This window comes from Castor canadensis, chromosome 2, assembly GCF_047511655.1.
Source record: "Castor canadensis chromosome 2, mCasCan1.hap1v2, whole genome shotgun sequence".
Taxonomy (NCBI): domain Eukaryota; kingdom Metazoa; phylum Chordata; class Mammalia; order Rodentia; family Castoridae; genus Castor; species Castor canadensis.
Window position 1 is genome coordinate 24,305,118 of NC_133387.1, and position 16,084 is coordinate 24,321,201.

The 16,084-nt window shown below is 36.4% G+C and overlaps 1 protein-coding gene across 4 annotated transcripts in view; it reads right to left on the bottom strand.

Annotated features, from left to right (window-relative positions):
* The window catches only part of Klhdc10 (kelch domain containing 10), a 59,030-nt gene that overhangs the window by 14,746 nt on the left and 28,200 nt on the right, over positions 1–16,084 (bottom strand). For all 4 annotated transcript variants that reach the window (XM_020183797.2, XM_074063167.1, XM_020183796.2 and 1 more), the window contains 2 exons: positions 2,189–2,410; positions 589–743 (listed from right to left, as the gene is read on the bottom strand). In XM_020183797.2, coding sequence (XP_020039386.1) covers positions 589–743; positions 2,189–2,410 — 377 coding nt within the window. The remainder of the gene's footprint in view (positions 1–588; positions 744–2,188; positions 2,411–16,084) is intronic.

Genomic DNA, 16,084 nt, shown 5'->3' on the forward strand with positions numbered 1-16,084 from the left:
TTTAGCTGTTACTCTCAACAGTGTCTAATATTTGGTGGGTAGCTCCCTGTCTTTCTGGATATAACTTTACAAACTTTAAATTGAAGCAAAAGTAATCTCCATATATAATCTCTAGTAATGTTTTAGTTCAGATTCATGCAAAAGTCTCTTAACCAAGTGCTTAGTAGAGAAAGCTCTCCATAGAATCCTATCACTGGAAGAGGTCCTCAGTTCAATCCCAGAACCAAAAAAGAAAAGAAAAAAAAATCCTATCACTGAAAAAATGACAGGTTTGTAGCCAAACAAGAGACTACTCTCTCACTAAGGGTGGGGGGTATAGGTTGAGGTTCTAACATTTAAAGCAACTTCCAAACAGGTCTAGATCATGACCCTAAATTGGTTGGGAACAAAGAGTAAGGAAAACAGGAGGGAAATGACAAGATTTACAAATTATAATTTCACACCAAAACTCAAAACCAAATTCTAACTGTACTGAATTCATTCTCCATTTTTTAAGAAAAATGGTAGCAATATAAATATTCTGATATCACCTCTAGACTATAAAACTATGAACAAATACACCCACCAAAACTGGCCACAGATTGGTACCTGTCCATATATACGACTGGGTTTCTTCCCCCGACAGCTGAGTAAAGCCCATCGCTTATACTTCACATTACAGACATGGACGTCATTGCCGTTGCTCTCACCAAATGGGATGCCTGTACCTCCAAACACTAACAGGTTGTTTCCATGCAGCACGACTGGGGAAGAAGAAGAACAAATTCCATTATGTACTGACTATCTATAATGTGTTCCCACACAAACCCAGAATATCTGAACAGCTCAAAAATGTCTGCTTCAATGATCTCAAAAAACAGCTCAAACCACTCACATCTAACTACAAATTCTGCAAAAAAAGGTGTAACACACACTGTATGGTCTATATCATATGATGCATTGTTAGGTATATGGTACTATCAATATGTATTTCTGGAATTCATTAAGTAGTATGTATAGCATGCCAAGTTCTATGACCTACAATATACAACTGCTGCTCAAGACAGTTCAAGTACACAGCAAAGCAGAGGAAAAAGAAATACCTATCTTTGCCTTGGTAAAGACCCTGCAAAACTCAGGATGAAGGGATTAAAGGATCATTCTGTGTTTGTCAGGGGAATGATCTCCATATTTTAAATTACAGTTTCTGTCATTTAAATCCTCCACTAGATAAAAAGAAACACACCAATATCCTTCAGGTAACTGGTGTTCTGTCTCTTCTGCTCCTGACACCACACACTGTACACACACACACAACTACATATTCCCCACCCCCCACACTCCCTCCTTTTATCTCTCCCTCCTTCCTCGTTCTCTCTCAAAATTGTGGCACTGTATTATTTCAGTAGGTTTTTTAAAAAGACAGTTCTTTAACTGATAAGAGTATAGTAGCCAACAGCCTGGGTTCTAAAGCCAGCAAGAGTTGTGTTTAAATTCCACTATGACCAAAGGAAATCTAGTTAACCTCTTAATTTAACCTTCACAACAACCCTATGAGGTGGGAACTATTGCTATCTCTTGTCTCCCTCTCCCTCAATGCTGGGGATAGAACACAGGGCCTTGAGCATGCTAGGCAAGCACTCTACCACTGAGCTATATCCCCAACTCTCTTTTCTCCAGGGTAGAAACAGAGGTAGAGAGTAGTTTAAATAATCTGCTAAGGGTTTCCTTTAAAAAAAAGTCTTCTCAAACTAGGATTCAATGCCAGACGTCTGGCTCTACATCCCCTTAAAGAGCCTCTCTAAAGCCTTGGGCTCTTCATTTGCACAATGGCAATCTTTGTAGTACCTGCATCACAGAGATGCTATAAGGATTAAATAAGCAACATGTGTGCAGTACTTCATGCACTAGCTACTCATTATCAGCACCATCACCCTATTTGTGAATCTCTGACTACATTTTTACCTAGCATATACATGATATTTTATATTATATGCTCTGAAATATTAATCCCATTTTATAGGTAGCAAGTTAAAGCAAAAACTGATCTGGCAAGCAAATGGTATACAGTTGGATTCAAACTCAGGACCTAAGTGATTCCCAAATCACCAAGTTATATTAATACCATACTATAAATTATTAACAAGGAACATGTGACATTGAATCTGGCCTCTCATAAAGTCAAAAGTCCAGAAGCACTTGCACTCACGTGACATAGATGCCAATTCCCGGGGCATATAGCCATCTGTGCCCATCTGGTGCCATACTCCTGTTGCAAAATGATACCGCCAGAGCTCCCTGAAGAGGGGATAATCTTCATTATCCGGCCCTCCCGATTCATCATAGTCTGGGTTATAACCTCCAAACACATAGAGATTGGTATTATCTGCCACACAACGATGTCCACTGCGTGCTGGGGGAGGTCTGTGGCCTAGAAAAGAAAAGGACAGTTTGCCACAAGTGGTCCACAGACTAACAGCACGAACAAAATTAGCTAACAGCCATTTGGATTTTAAAAGGGAATCAAGGATGACTGATAACACGAATGCACTGTTTATTTGTTTAGGTGTCTTACACAGCCTCATATACTACTTAAGATTTTTAAGGAGCTAGTCTCCACTTTTATTTCATAGGACTTTTAAATTTTAATGACTGGAAAAGGATTTTTTCCAAAGGGTGGCAACATAGCAATATAAACTCAAGAAAATGCCTGACAACTTGAGGAATTTTCAAGAAAAAGAAGAGGTTTAATAACCTAAAAGCTAACAGGACAAATTTTCTTATTTTTTTAGAGGAGAAAAAACATAGGCAAACTATATTAAGCTGTGAATATTAGAGAACTACATAATCACAAATGTGAATGAGTAATGTATGAATAAACACACACACACATAAAACCTACAATTTTTCCACAATGTGTAAGTATACAGTAAAAAAGAAAACTGTCTGCCAAAGGGTTAGAAAAATTTAGAATTTAAACACCATTCCAAATATTTAACAAAGGATATCCTTATATTTATCTCAATGAGCATCTATCACTTTATTAGATGCATTACTAAGAAAATCTATTATACTTCCAAGTTTTTTTAAGTTGGAGTTTTTTGTTTGCTTGTTTGCTCTTTTTCTGATGCTAGGGATTGAACCCGGGGCCTTACACATGCTAGAAGTTTAAAATTACATTAACTAGCTCACTATAAATTATTTCAAGGCTTTTTACAGTAAAAAATTTTTTATATTATTTCTATTATCTTTACAATTTTTGTACCAGTCTACACAAACCCTTGCATAGCTATAGAACTAAAGATGCATAACTATATAGGAATGGAATAGATGCTACTATATTTGTCTGTTACCCTAAAAGACTGATCTACTTTCCTATGTGGTAACAGATACTAGTATAATGTTAATATCTAGGTAGGACAATACTAGATATCTAACATACACATCTGCTTTACCAATGAACATTTATTATCAACCTAATAAGCCTTATATTTTTAAAAATAAAAATCCCACTTTCTGGAGTATGGTTTTAAACAAGATCTGAAATTATGCACATATCTAGAGCAACTAAAACCAACAATGACTCACTGAGTCATTCTGGTCCTATGTGTGAGTCTTTGATGGTTCCTTGCTACGTAAGGACTAAGTCCTGGGCCCATCATTTCAGAGTCCTTTCCCACTAACCTACCATCTCTCACACTCACTACTACTCATTAAGTCATCCTCTCTGCTTAATAAAGTCCAGAGGCCTTCCTTTACAACTCCTTCCTTGGCCTAGCCTACCTATCCTTCAGTCCCTAATGGTGGAAATGCCTCCAAATCTAGTCCATCCTCATTAAGAAGACCCTAGTCCATCAGGTTCAGTACTAGCCTACTCATGTATTAGGGTAGATGGATACAATTAATAACATGATTATACCATAACTATATCGTCAGGCAAACTATAATCAGTTGGAAAATTTAGTAGTGCACTTAAATGAAGAACTCAGTTTCTCTTTCAAGGTTTCTGGAAAAACAGTGATGTCAATGAATTGAACAAGAGCTCCCATAGCATCTAGGTTTGGATCCAAGTTCTTTCTAACTGCTACCTTGAGCAAGACACTGACATTCATAGTCTCAGCTTCCTCACTTATACATGGGATACTATTACTGTATCTCACACATATTACATTACGTTAAAATATGTTCACTGGTTTATATATGTACAATTCCAGAAGGCCATGAGCTATCTGAGGAAGAGGAATGTATCTGTATACATCTTTTTATAAGCAAGCTTAGAGCACACAGAAAACACTGAACAAAGCTGAGAGTGAACTAGTTAATACTCTACTCATTTTATTGGATTTTCTTCTTTAGATTATAAATGCCTCAATGTCAAAGATCTTGTATAAAAATTATCACCTAAAACACGTATGTTGTATCCACTTAAAAGAGTGGAGAAACATAACAGGTCTAAAAGCTTGTTGACTTTAACTTTAGGTCAAAGCAAACAGTAAACAGTGACAGGGATGATCAAAAGAGTCCAACTCTGTGGACTTTAGATTTAAGAGATAGATGATGGGAGTGTGGCAGAGTGTGTGCTCAGTATGTGTAAGGGCCCAAATTCAAACTCCAGCAAAGAGAGTGAGAACATAATCTAAGAGACAGGTATTGGATTATGCAATGACCCTTTCAAGACACAGATGCTTCTCAGAATAAGCAAAACAAGGGTGAGACAGGAGGTTCATGAGTCTGAGGCCAGCCTGGACTACATAGTGAGAACTACCTCAAAAGAGCTGGGCATGGTGGTCCACACCTGTAATCCTAGCTACTCCAGAGATGGAGAGTGGGCAAATAGGTAGCAAAACCCTATCTCAACGAATAAAAAGCTGGGCATAGTGACATGCATCTGTCATCTCAGTTAGTCAGGAAGTATAAATAGGAGGATAAATAAACTGAGACCCTTTAAGAAAATAACTAAAGTATGCTGATGGAGTGGCTCAAGTAGTAAGAGTGCCTGCCTAGCAAGCGTGAGGCCCTGAGTTCAAACCACAGTGCCACTGAAAAAAAGAAAATTACTAAAGTAAAAAGGACTGTTACATGGCTCAAGAGGTAGAGCCCTGAGTTCAACTCTAGTACTGCAAAAAAAAAAAAAGCAAGACAAATTAAAAAAAAAAAAAAAAGCCAGGTATGGTGGTGATATACACCTAACAACCCTAGTACTCAACAGGCAGAGGCAGGAGGATCAAGAGTTTAGGCCAACCTGGGCTACACATGAAACAACCCTGCCTCAAAAGCAAAAGCAAAAACAAAAGAGTTGCTATGGTCAACAGACAGGAACCTAAGAATCTCTACAAAGTTATTTCTTGTATTACCTGGAGCCAACAGATAATTTTTAAAACTGCTTTTCAGCAAGTATGAGAAGAAATACAGTATATTTTAAGATTTTCTCTAAACAGCCACACAGTAGAGAACGTAAGTTTACTGTCAACTATTTTTGTGACAAATGTAACTCACTCACATGCTGAAGAGTCAATGAAAATATGATTTTATATAAAATTTGTCTGCCTGTTCACCAATTAGGTCAAAATAATACTGGATGCCACCTATGTACTATATGACTGCCTCAGGTGCTGGAGCTTACTCTACCTTGTTCTGGCTGGTGCAGCAGCCACTAGCCACATACGGTAATTGGATACTTGAAATGTGGCTACTCCAAACTGAGATGTGTCCTAAATGTAAAATGCCCACTGAATTTCAAAGACTTAGTAACCCAAAAGGAGTGTAAAATTGCTGGTTTTTATGTTGATTACCTGTTGAAATGACATTTTTAATATGCTGGGTTAAATTAAAAAAACTTAAATTAACATTTGTCTTTTTTACTTTTTTAACGTGGCTACTATAAAACTTTGTGCTTCACATAATAATTAGTAGTAGGCTAACCTAACTGCTGGCTTCTGTTAACAATTTCATGATGTATGCAAATTAAACTATTGAGCAAAGGGCATCTGATTAGTGTCTGATAAATATTAAACATCTTGTCAAGGAGTCTTACAGTTGGGAATATAGCAGTAACTCACTCCTTTTTCTCTCCAAGAAGAACTACAGATTTCTTTCTCATATTTATAGCTCAAGAGTGACTAACATATTGGAGGCCCATTTCATTTTGAATAAATCATGGGAATTTGTCAGGGCAGATGCCATGGAAACTAAGCACTAATTTTCATTATATGGAATAAAACATAGGCTCCTCAGCCTTGACAAAATGAAATTGGGTTTTAGTCTAAAGATGCTCTCTGAATCTTCCCCCAAATTCTCCATGTGCAAATTTCTTTTCTAAAACTTACTTACTACTAATAAAATTGCCCACAGAACTACGTTACCTGGTTCTGGAATTCCCGCTGGAAAACAGAGAAGTGAAAAATGAAAACTGAACCTGTATGCAGATGTAAACACTTTAATATCTAGAAGAGACCATATGGCTTTGACACTGTATACCTGTGGTTATCTGAGCCATCTTCTCTTTCATGTCACAAGCATGAAAGAGAAGATCCTACTTGACCCCAGGGGTAAGTAGGAGCTTATGGTAACCAAGGAAATAGATCTTAATTTCCAGCCCAAAGGCAGAAAGAAGCTAGGTATACGAGATAATGTGTCAGATGATTAGATTGTCCCCAATGTTTTCATAATTACAAATGACATGATAAAAGTTTCTTCCCCATTTTCATATGCAATTGTATGAGTATGTCTAGAAGCAGAATTTCTGGGTCAAAAGAATGTGTATTTTAAATGGTTACAGATACAATATTGTTAAAGAGTCAAGTGCACTCTAAAGAGTCTAGATGAATTTCTACTCCTAGTCATGTGTATAGAAATTCCTGTTTCTTTTAACTTCCTCCTATCCTTCCCTCCCTTTCTTTCCTTTCCCAGATGTACATGGAAGTATCTTTTCTTTCTTCCTTTCTTTCCCTTCTTTCCTTCTGCTTTTATTTAGATATTTATTTTTATTTTGAGATAGGATCTCAACGTGTAGTTCAAGCTGACCTTGAACTCAAATCCTCCTGCCTCAGCCTCCCAAGGATTGGAATCTCAGTCAGGCCTGTGCCACCATACCTGGCTGAAGTGCCTTTTCTTCATGCTCTCTTTAACTTTTTCAGTTGTGTTAAAGTGATGGGTACAAAGTGGTGCCAGGTTAATTTGCACTTCCCTGACTGTACTAGTTCTCATGTCTACTGGCCCGTCTTGAGTTGTTTGGTCATATACTTTGCTCACTTTTTCTATTAGGTTATCTTCTCACAGACTTGAAATGATTTATTTACTATGTTTTTTCTTCCAGCCTGCTTCTTGCTGTTTAATTTTGTCTATGGTATCTTTTAACCGAGGCTTTTATGCAATTGAATAATTTTTTTCTTTTCTAGCTCTTTTGATTAATATTTCATCGCTATATCATTATATAATTATTAAAACACTCTCATTTACTAGTAATTTTTTTATATTCAAAATTTAAATTCACTCAGAACTTATTTCTACATATTATATGAGGAAAGGCTTTATTATTGCCCCCAAAATAGACAGGATAGGCTACTGTCCCCAAACCACTTAAGGAAAGCTATCCCTACTATACATATTTGAAATGCCACCTCTATCGCATACTAAATCGACATGTTCTAGATAGAATTAGGAAAAATTCCAATATTCAATTCTGATTAGTTTGGACACAAAATTTATCACTCTTTAAAAATATGTATCTTATCTGTATATAAATATGTTACATATAAAGCAACATCAGAATCTTAATGCAACAGCCTACAAATAAAGTAGCATGTAACATTTATTGCTCAGCAAGTCTATTACTTGCAAGATATGGCCATCTCTATAAGTGCAACTGAACATTTGTGATGAGGTCGTTTAAAAAAACTTTATTGCTAAAAAAATTATAACTATCAAACAGCCAAAAGGATAAATCAATGTATCTCCAAATATAAAGGCCACCATTGCGTCTACCTACAAAAACAGACCCTCTACTACACACTTGGAAGCCTAGAGCCAAGGTCATCTGGTCCAGCTGGCTCCTGCCCTCAACCAGCAGGCAGCACTTTTTACTGCTCCCAGAGCACAGGCTGCTCAGACTAATTACTTGTTGTTATGTGTCTCCTTCCAGAAACTCCATATCCCGTGTGAGATGCATATGCAAAGATATGCTGGCTTCTTAAAGCTTAATCAGCTTGGTGTCCACGACAGCAGCAATAAAAGAAACTTACTTTGACATACTGTATTTCCATGAATTAGTTCCTAGTGCTGAGCAAATTGTATGTGAGAGAGCTGCCACACTCCAGGGAGACAGTCTTACTTAAATAGTGCCTGTAGGCCTGCCTTCCCAGCTCTATTCAGTCCCACTGTCGATGTATCTATCCCAATAGTGTTACCCACTGTAATTATTATAGTTTTGAACTATCTTGCTTTGTCTTGCCACTATATGTAGCAAGACAAAGTCTCCTTTATCTTAGTATTCCTTTTTCAAAAACATCTTAGCTACTGTTGCTTTTGTTTTATTTTGTTGAGACAGGGTCTCACTATGTAGTTCAGGCTGGACTGGAACTCAACATTCTTCTGTCTCAGCCTCCCAAATGCTGGGATTACAAGTGTGTGCCGTCTTACCTGGCTTTCTCCCATTTATTCTTGCAATAGATTTTAATTAATTTTTTTGCAGGGGAGGCAGTTCTGGAGTTTGAAATCAGTGTCTTGCACTTTGCTAGGCAGGTGCACTACCACTTGACCCATGCTCCTACCCTTGCAATGAAGTTCATAGTTTGTTAAATCTACAAAAAGTTCCATGGGCAGACAGGTGATCAAAGTTACCACCACCAGTAATGGAATAAAACAATCAATCCATATGCAATGAAATGAACAGAGTATTTCTTCAGTGGTAGTCCAGCCCCAAACACAAAAGTTAAATGTAATCAGCTTTTGGGTGAGTCCAAACTAAGGGACATTCAATAATGTACCTAGTCTGTATTGTTCAAAAATAACAAAAGCCAGGGCACACCTGTAATCCCAGCACTCACAGGCTGAGGAAGGAAGATTGAGAGTTCAAGGCCAGCCTAGGTTACACGGTGTGACCCTGTTTCAAACCCCCACCATCACCAAAGAAAATCAATGTCAAAAAGGACAAGACAGTCTGAGAAACTATTACAGATTAAGGATGCAAAAGATGAGTAACAACTGAATATAACACATGATCCCTGATTTTCTTTCACTGTAAAGGACAGTAGGATAACTGGCAAAATCATCCATTGTTCTCAGTGTTGATTTTCTGATTTTGATACATGTTCTATTAGTTATGTAAGGCGATGTCTTTGTGTTTAGGTGAATTCAGGGGTCAAGAGGGCATGACCTGTGCAACTTATTTTCAAATGGTTACAACAGGAAAACAATACATATATACACGTTTACATATATACGTATTATGTATAAAGGAGGGAAAGGGAGAGAAGAGGCACAGCAGAATAAAGCAAGAGATCAAATGTTAGCATTTGGGAAATCTAAGTAAGCCTACAGAATATTTTTTTAAACCATTCTTGCAATTTTTTTGTAAATCTGGAATGACACCAAAATAAAAATTAAATTTTAAGCCAAACATGGTAGCACACCTGTAATCCCAGCACTTGGGAAGCAGAGGCAAGAAGATCATGAGTTCAAGGCTGCCTGGGTCACATAATGAGACTATTTCAAAGCAAAAACAAAAGCAAAAATTTTAATTAAAAAAAAGTCCATTGGGGGTATCATTTTAGACAATTCATGAAGGAATATGATCTCTAGCCATTTATTCTTGTCTTTTTTTAATATCCATCAGTGTAGTTTCATATTCTTTATTTCTAAGTATTTTATAAATTCCATACAATTAATAGATAGACTTTATTTTCTGAACTCTAGTAGTAGTTATCAGTTAATTATCTTGAATTTTATAGGAAGACAATCAGAAAACTGCTATTGACAACTTTCATCTCTTTCTTATATATGTACCTCCTTTTTTCCAGGAAGGGAGTCCTTTGCTGTTTTTTTTTTTTTTTTTTTTTATTGTTGTTGTTGTTATTTTTGAGACAGGGTCTCCCTATGTAGACCAGCCTGGCCTTAAAATCTCAATCCTCTTGCCTCACTATCGAAGTGCTGGGATTATAGGTATATACCACCATGTATAGCAAAACACTCTTGTTTCTTCTACTCTTCAGTTTATAGTGGAGAAGTAGTGGCATCTTCATCTCATTTATTTTATTTCATTTGGTGGTCAGGTTTCACCACTAAATATGTTTGTTATTTGTTTCTTGTAAATACTGTATCAATAAAATAAATTTTCTTTTATTTTTAGATGCCTAAGAATTTTTTTCCTTACCAGAAAAGGTTGTTCATTTTTAAAATTTGTATTGAAATCCAATATATAGAAAAGCACATATATCATAAGGGCACAGCATGAGGCATTTTTAACAAAATGAACACTTAAATTTTAATAAATTTTTACATCAGAAAAAAATTACTTTTTCCTTTAACTTATTAATAATAAACTAAATACATTCCACAGACAGACCCCATTTGATCTGTATTTGTTTTCTCTTCATTTAGATTTATCTCTGCCATCTTATATCCATTCTATTTACCACTCGTTTCATTTTTCCGCTTTTACTGAAATAATCACTTTTTTTTCCTTCCTTTTTTCTGTGATGATGTACATCCTATTGCCCCTAATACTTTCTGAAAAACATAAATTTTATTTTCTATCAATATTAAGAATAACCACATCTGGGAAGAAACTGCCTATTAATAGTGGTGACCTCTGTAAAGGTAAAAATGAAAAACACCTTGCCTTTTTAAATTCAACTCCTTTTATTGTGAAATATAACATACACATAAGAACATACATAAACATAAATGCAGAATTCAACAGATTTAAAAAGGAGACTGCAACCACCATTCAGGTCAAGAAATAGAATACTGTACAAATATAAACATACAGTTTAACAAATTACTAAAAAGAGAACAAGTAAGCATCCCGCAGATTATGAAATAAGATACTGCATTGGGGAGCAGCTCAAGTGCTAGAGTACTTGCCTAGCAAGCAAAGCCTGAGTTCAAATCCCCAGTATCACAGCAAAAAAAAAATAAATAAAAGTAGGATATCCAGAAACCCCAACCTGCCCTTCTTCGTCATAATATTCTCCAACCCACCCCCTTCACTTCTAGAGGGAATTTTTATGTTAATCATAAAACTCGCTATCTCTTTATAGCTTTATTATTTGGCATCCCCAAATAATACTTTCCATTTTCATTTTAGTTTAGTTTTGAAGTGTACGACAGAATGATAATAGTATGTGTTCTTTCTGAGCTCTTTCACAATCATGCTTGAGATTCATTCATGTTGAGGGTAGTGGGGGGGTCTGTTCATTTCCATTGCCAATAGTATTTCTTTATATGAATAATATACCACAATTTATTCAGTATAAGTTCTGTGAGTGGACATTTGGGTAGTTCCACATTTGTGCCTTATGTTAATATAAACATTTTGTAGTTATTTTCAGGTGCATAGAAGCCCACGTTTCTGTTGGTTATATATTCATAAGTGAAATATCCCAGTCTTAATGGAAATCTTTACTCAATAAGGCTATAATGTTTTCAAAATGGTGTACCAACTTATAAACCCAGCAGCAGCCAGTGAACATTCCTATTGCTCCACATCCATGGCACTACTAAATACTGTGATCTTTTAAATTTAGTAATTTCTATGGTTTACAGACCTATCTCATGACTTTAATATGTATGTCTCTCATTTCTAACAAAGTTGAGCACTTTTCATGTTTATTGCGCATTTGGAATTTTCTTTTTGGTAAATGCCTGCTCTAGCCTTTCATACATTCTTCTATTGGGATTTTTTTTTTAACTGATTTGTAAAAATTCATTTCACATGCTGGCAATAAAGATGCTCATTTTTCACACTATGTATTTCCATGTCATTTGAATTTTATTTTACATTTGATCTTAGCCAAAAGGCCAAGAACAATTGATTTATTTACTTTAATAAGTACAATCAAACAAAAAATTAAGACCCTTACCACTACTTCAATTTTTAAAACTTTAGTTACAGAATATTTTGTGTGTGTGCATGTACACATTTATAGCTCTTCTCTATATCTTTAGAAATGTCTTAACAATTAACAAGGCTTCATGGTCCTTTTATTGAAATGCACCTTTAGATTTTACTAGTTTCTTTGTGTATTTATAATCTGCATCTTTTTTAAATTTTTCACTTTCGTGAAAATACCTCAATTTTCCCCAAACAGGCGTATATGATAAACATTCAGAGTTCTTATCTTATTCTGCCTCGCTTAAACATTAGTGGGCTGTGCACAGAACTTATATTTGAAATAATTCCCCCCAAAGCACTGAAGGAGCTGATCTCTGAGCAAGCTGTGTTCAGGTAAGAAACCCAAATGCTAGTCTGATTCTTTGTCTTTTCTTCCCCCTTTTTATTAGTGTATATTAATTGTACAAAGGCATCGTGATATTTCCTTACATGCATGTAATTCACTCTGATTCTCAGTCTTGAGTCTTTCTGAGCAGGCATTCCGTGAGCTTGAATCTTTCTGTGTAACTCATTTTTTATCTCTAGAATTGTAAGTAGTTCAGCAATATATACAAAGGTGCTTTTTGTTTGTTTTTGCATTTTTCCAGCTTGGTCCTTGATGTGCCCTTTATACTTGAGAAATCAGAGTCATTTTCAGTATAGGGGAGTATTTTTTTTTTGTTTTCTCCTTTCCATAGCCTGATCTTTTCTTCTGTGATTCCTATAACATGGTACTGGGTCACTTAGCTCCATCCTCAAAGCATGGTTTTTCCTCACGCGCTTTCTCTTTGCTGGTCCTCTTACTTTACGGGTTGCATTATTTCTTCTACTTTAATTTCATCAAAGTAATTGGACTTAAGCCTATTATTTAACTTACAACTGAGATTTTATTGCAGCAATCAATTTTTCAATATACAACTAACTTGTTAATCTTTTTTTTTTTTTTTTTTTTTTGAGATGGCATCTCACTATGTTGCCTAGGCTGACCCTAAACTCAACTTCCGGGTTCAAGCAATCCTCCTACCTCAGTCTCCTGAGAAGCCGGGACCACAGGCATGCTACTGAACCCACCTTTTACTTTTATCTATGGCAGCTGGTTTTATTTACAGATCCAATTCACCCTTGGCTCTGTGAGAATATCTCTCATAATTAGAATTTCCTACAGTTCCACAGTATTTCCTCATTATCTCTGTTTCTACCATGAGCAGTTCTTTTATTTGTTTATCTTAGTCACCCTCTTCCAAGTCTAGTTTCCTTAAATGTCTGGTGAGACTCAGTCACCTATTCTTATTAATAAAATGAAAGACTACATTGGTTAGCACTTGTAAAAAAAATTGTATTTTCTCAACAGCTGTATTAATCTGTCTCCAAAAACTCCAAATGGAAGGCCTGCTCATGGGTCTCTGCAGTAAGTGGTGCACTGACAGACAGAATTCTCTTTATAAGTAGAAAAAAGCAAGCAGTTTTCCCTTATTACTGCCAAAATAAGGCAGACTTAATTTTGATGATATTATCCTTTAGTGTACGTCAACCCTTAATAGAATGCCCTTTCTCTCCCTCTCTCATGCTGCCCTCCTTACCCAATCTATGACGGAAGTCCATTACAACCAAGGCTCCTCACTGCGCACACTCTCTCCAGCTCCAGTCCATACTCACAGTGCCTACCAAACCTTCTCAAGGCAAACTCCCTGTGCTTCTTGAAGGGCTGTTCTCATGGCTTTATCCTGGAAACCAACGCCACTACAGAGCCCCTTCCATGAAGGGAAGGAGAGAGGAGTAGGGGAAGCAACTGTTTCACAGGTGGTAATTTCCTTCTTTGCTCTGGCTGTCCCATCTTCCTCAATCAAGCTCTCCACTTATTCTTGCAGACTCTAAGCTTAGAGCTTCAGGAAAGAGCCCTACTAAGAAATTCTGACATTCATCATGCTGCAGGAGCACCTGTTTTGGACTAAATTTTATTCAGTACTAATCTGCCAACCAATGTAATCCCAATTGCTTTTAACTACCCTGAAATTCCTCAAAATTCCTGCTATTTTAACAATAACAGAGTACTTCAGCATATGCTAAATGTAAAACACCATCAAGTGCTTTGTACATATTATCTCTCTTGATCTTCAAAATAACTCTGTTAGACAGGTTAATATTATCATCATCCTAATTTTACAGATAAGGAAACAGAGACAAAAATAAATAAATAAGCAACTTGCCCAAGGTCATACAATTGGCAAATGATAGAGCCTGGATTCAGATGCAGGTAATCTGGCTTCAAAGCCTCCCTTTCCTGTTTTTTGTTTGTCTTTATTTTTTTAATACAATTATCATTTGTTGTTTTATATGTTTTGTAATTTTCAATGACATCCAAAAAATAGATACTTCCAGTTCATCATTTTATGATGAAAAGTCACTGTTTTCACTACACCAGAATTGTTTCCCTATACCATACTTTTTTTATATCACACTTTTAATTGTTAGAAATATCTTTTCAGAAGATGCAGGATCTAGTGAAGGAATCAAGAGACAGAAAACAGGCCCTATAAAACTGCCTTCAGTCAGAACAAAAGGTTTCAAAGAGGCTACTTCAAAAGTATCTATGTTAAAACAAACAAAAAAACAAAGTAAGTAAAACACCTAATGAAACATTAAAGGACAGTTTCAGGTTCTCAATTCATTAGTCCACTATTATCACTTCCAGACAGAAGTGAGAATGTACTAAAATTTTAGACCCATGCTATTCCCTGACAGCAGCCTTTTAATAATTCAACTTAACTCAAATACATCACATACCTACCACATGCACTGTGCTACTGGAGAAAGGGAATGAGAGTCACTATTCCTGCCCTTGCAGAGCTTACAGACTAATGGAAGGCAAAGACAAGAGGAGAAATGACTATAATTTCATGTGATAAGTGTTGATAGAGGTAGGTACACAGGAGGGTACCATCAGAACCAAGAGACAACAGGTCTGCCAAGGAAATTTTCCTGAAAATAACTGATAGACTTGTGTTAAAAGAATCAGAGATTTTTCTGGAAGTAACTGTTAGACTGTGTTAAAGTTAATTGGCTTGCAGAGATTAAAAACCCCTCCCTCTGGCCATCTACAGAACAACTGGTAAACACAACTGGTCCACACAGAAAGCTGAAAGTCATTTTTGGTCTTCCCTCTTCCTCTTCAATCAGTCATCAAGTCTCACCAAATTCAAGATCCTCATCTTTCAAATTGATTGCCTAGTCTCCATTCCTACTCCAACCACCTTGATTTCAGGCTCCATCATTTCTTACCTTGGTAACTATAATAATCCTACATCTGATCTTTCAGTTAAATCTCTTCCCTAGCTACAAAACCAAATCTGATCCTGAAAACTCCCCACGCATAGTGCCCTCTCCATCTTTTGTACTCCTCTTTACTACCATGCTGAACAGACTTCTGAAAGCATCAAGCTAAGCATCTTTACTCCAGCTACTTGGCTCCTGGGGTTTGAGGGTCTGTACTTCACTTGTTAACACCTAAGCACATCCCTTCTGAAAAGTCTTCCTGAAGGCCACTCCTCTCACTCTCCTCTCCCCAAGGTGAGTAAGAAACCTCTTCTCTGTGTGCCATGCCACACTACCTCATCAGGACACTTATCACAAAAAATTATGCTCAAATTATCCTGTAATCATATATTTACCTGATCTCTATGATCTACATTATCAATCTAGCATAGTGCCTGGTACATAAGAAGCAATCAAGAAATGCTGAAAGAATGAATGATGAACAAATGAAGATAGTCAAACTTGAGCAAGGTGATGAGACAACCAAAGGAGATCATGGAGAGAATGACAGAACACTGGAGCCCACCTTCAGTGGGTAGGAAGAAAGAAGCTAGTGAAGGAAACAGAATGAACAACCAAAGAGCAGAAGAAAACATTTAGGATCACACACTACTACAACCCAAAAGAAGAGGAAAATTTAAGAAGGTACAGGTAGTCAAACAGCACCAAACACTACAAACGGGTCAAAGAAGGTGAGAACTA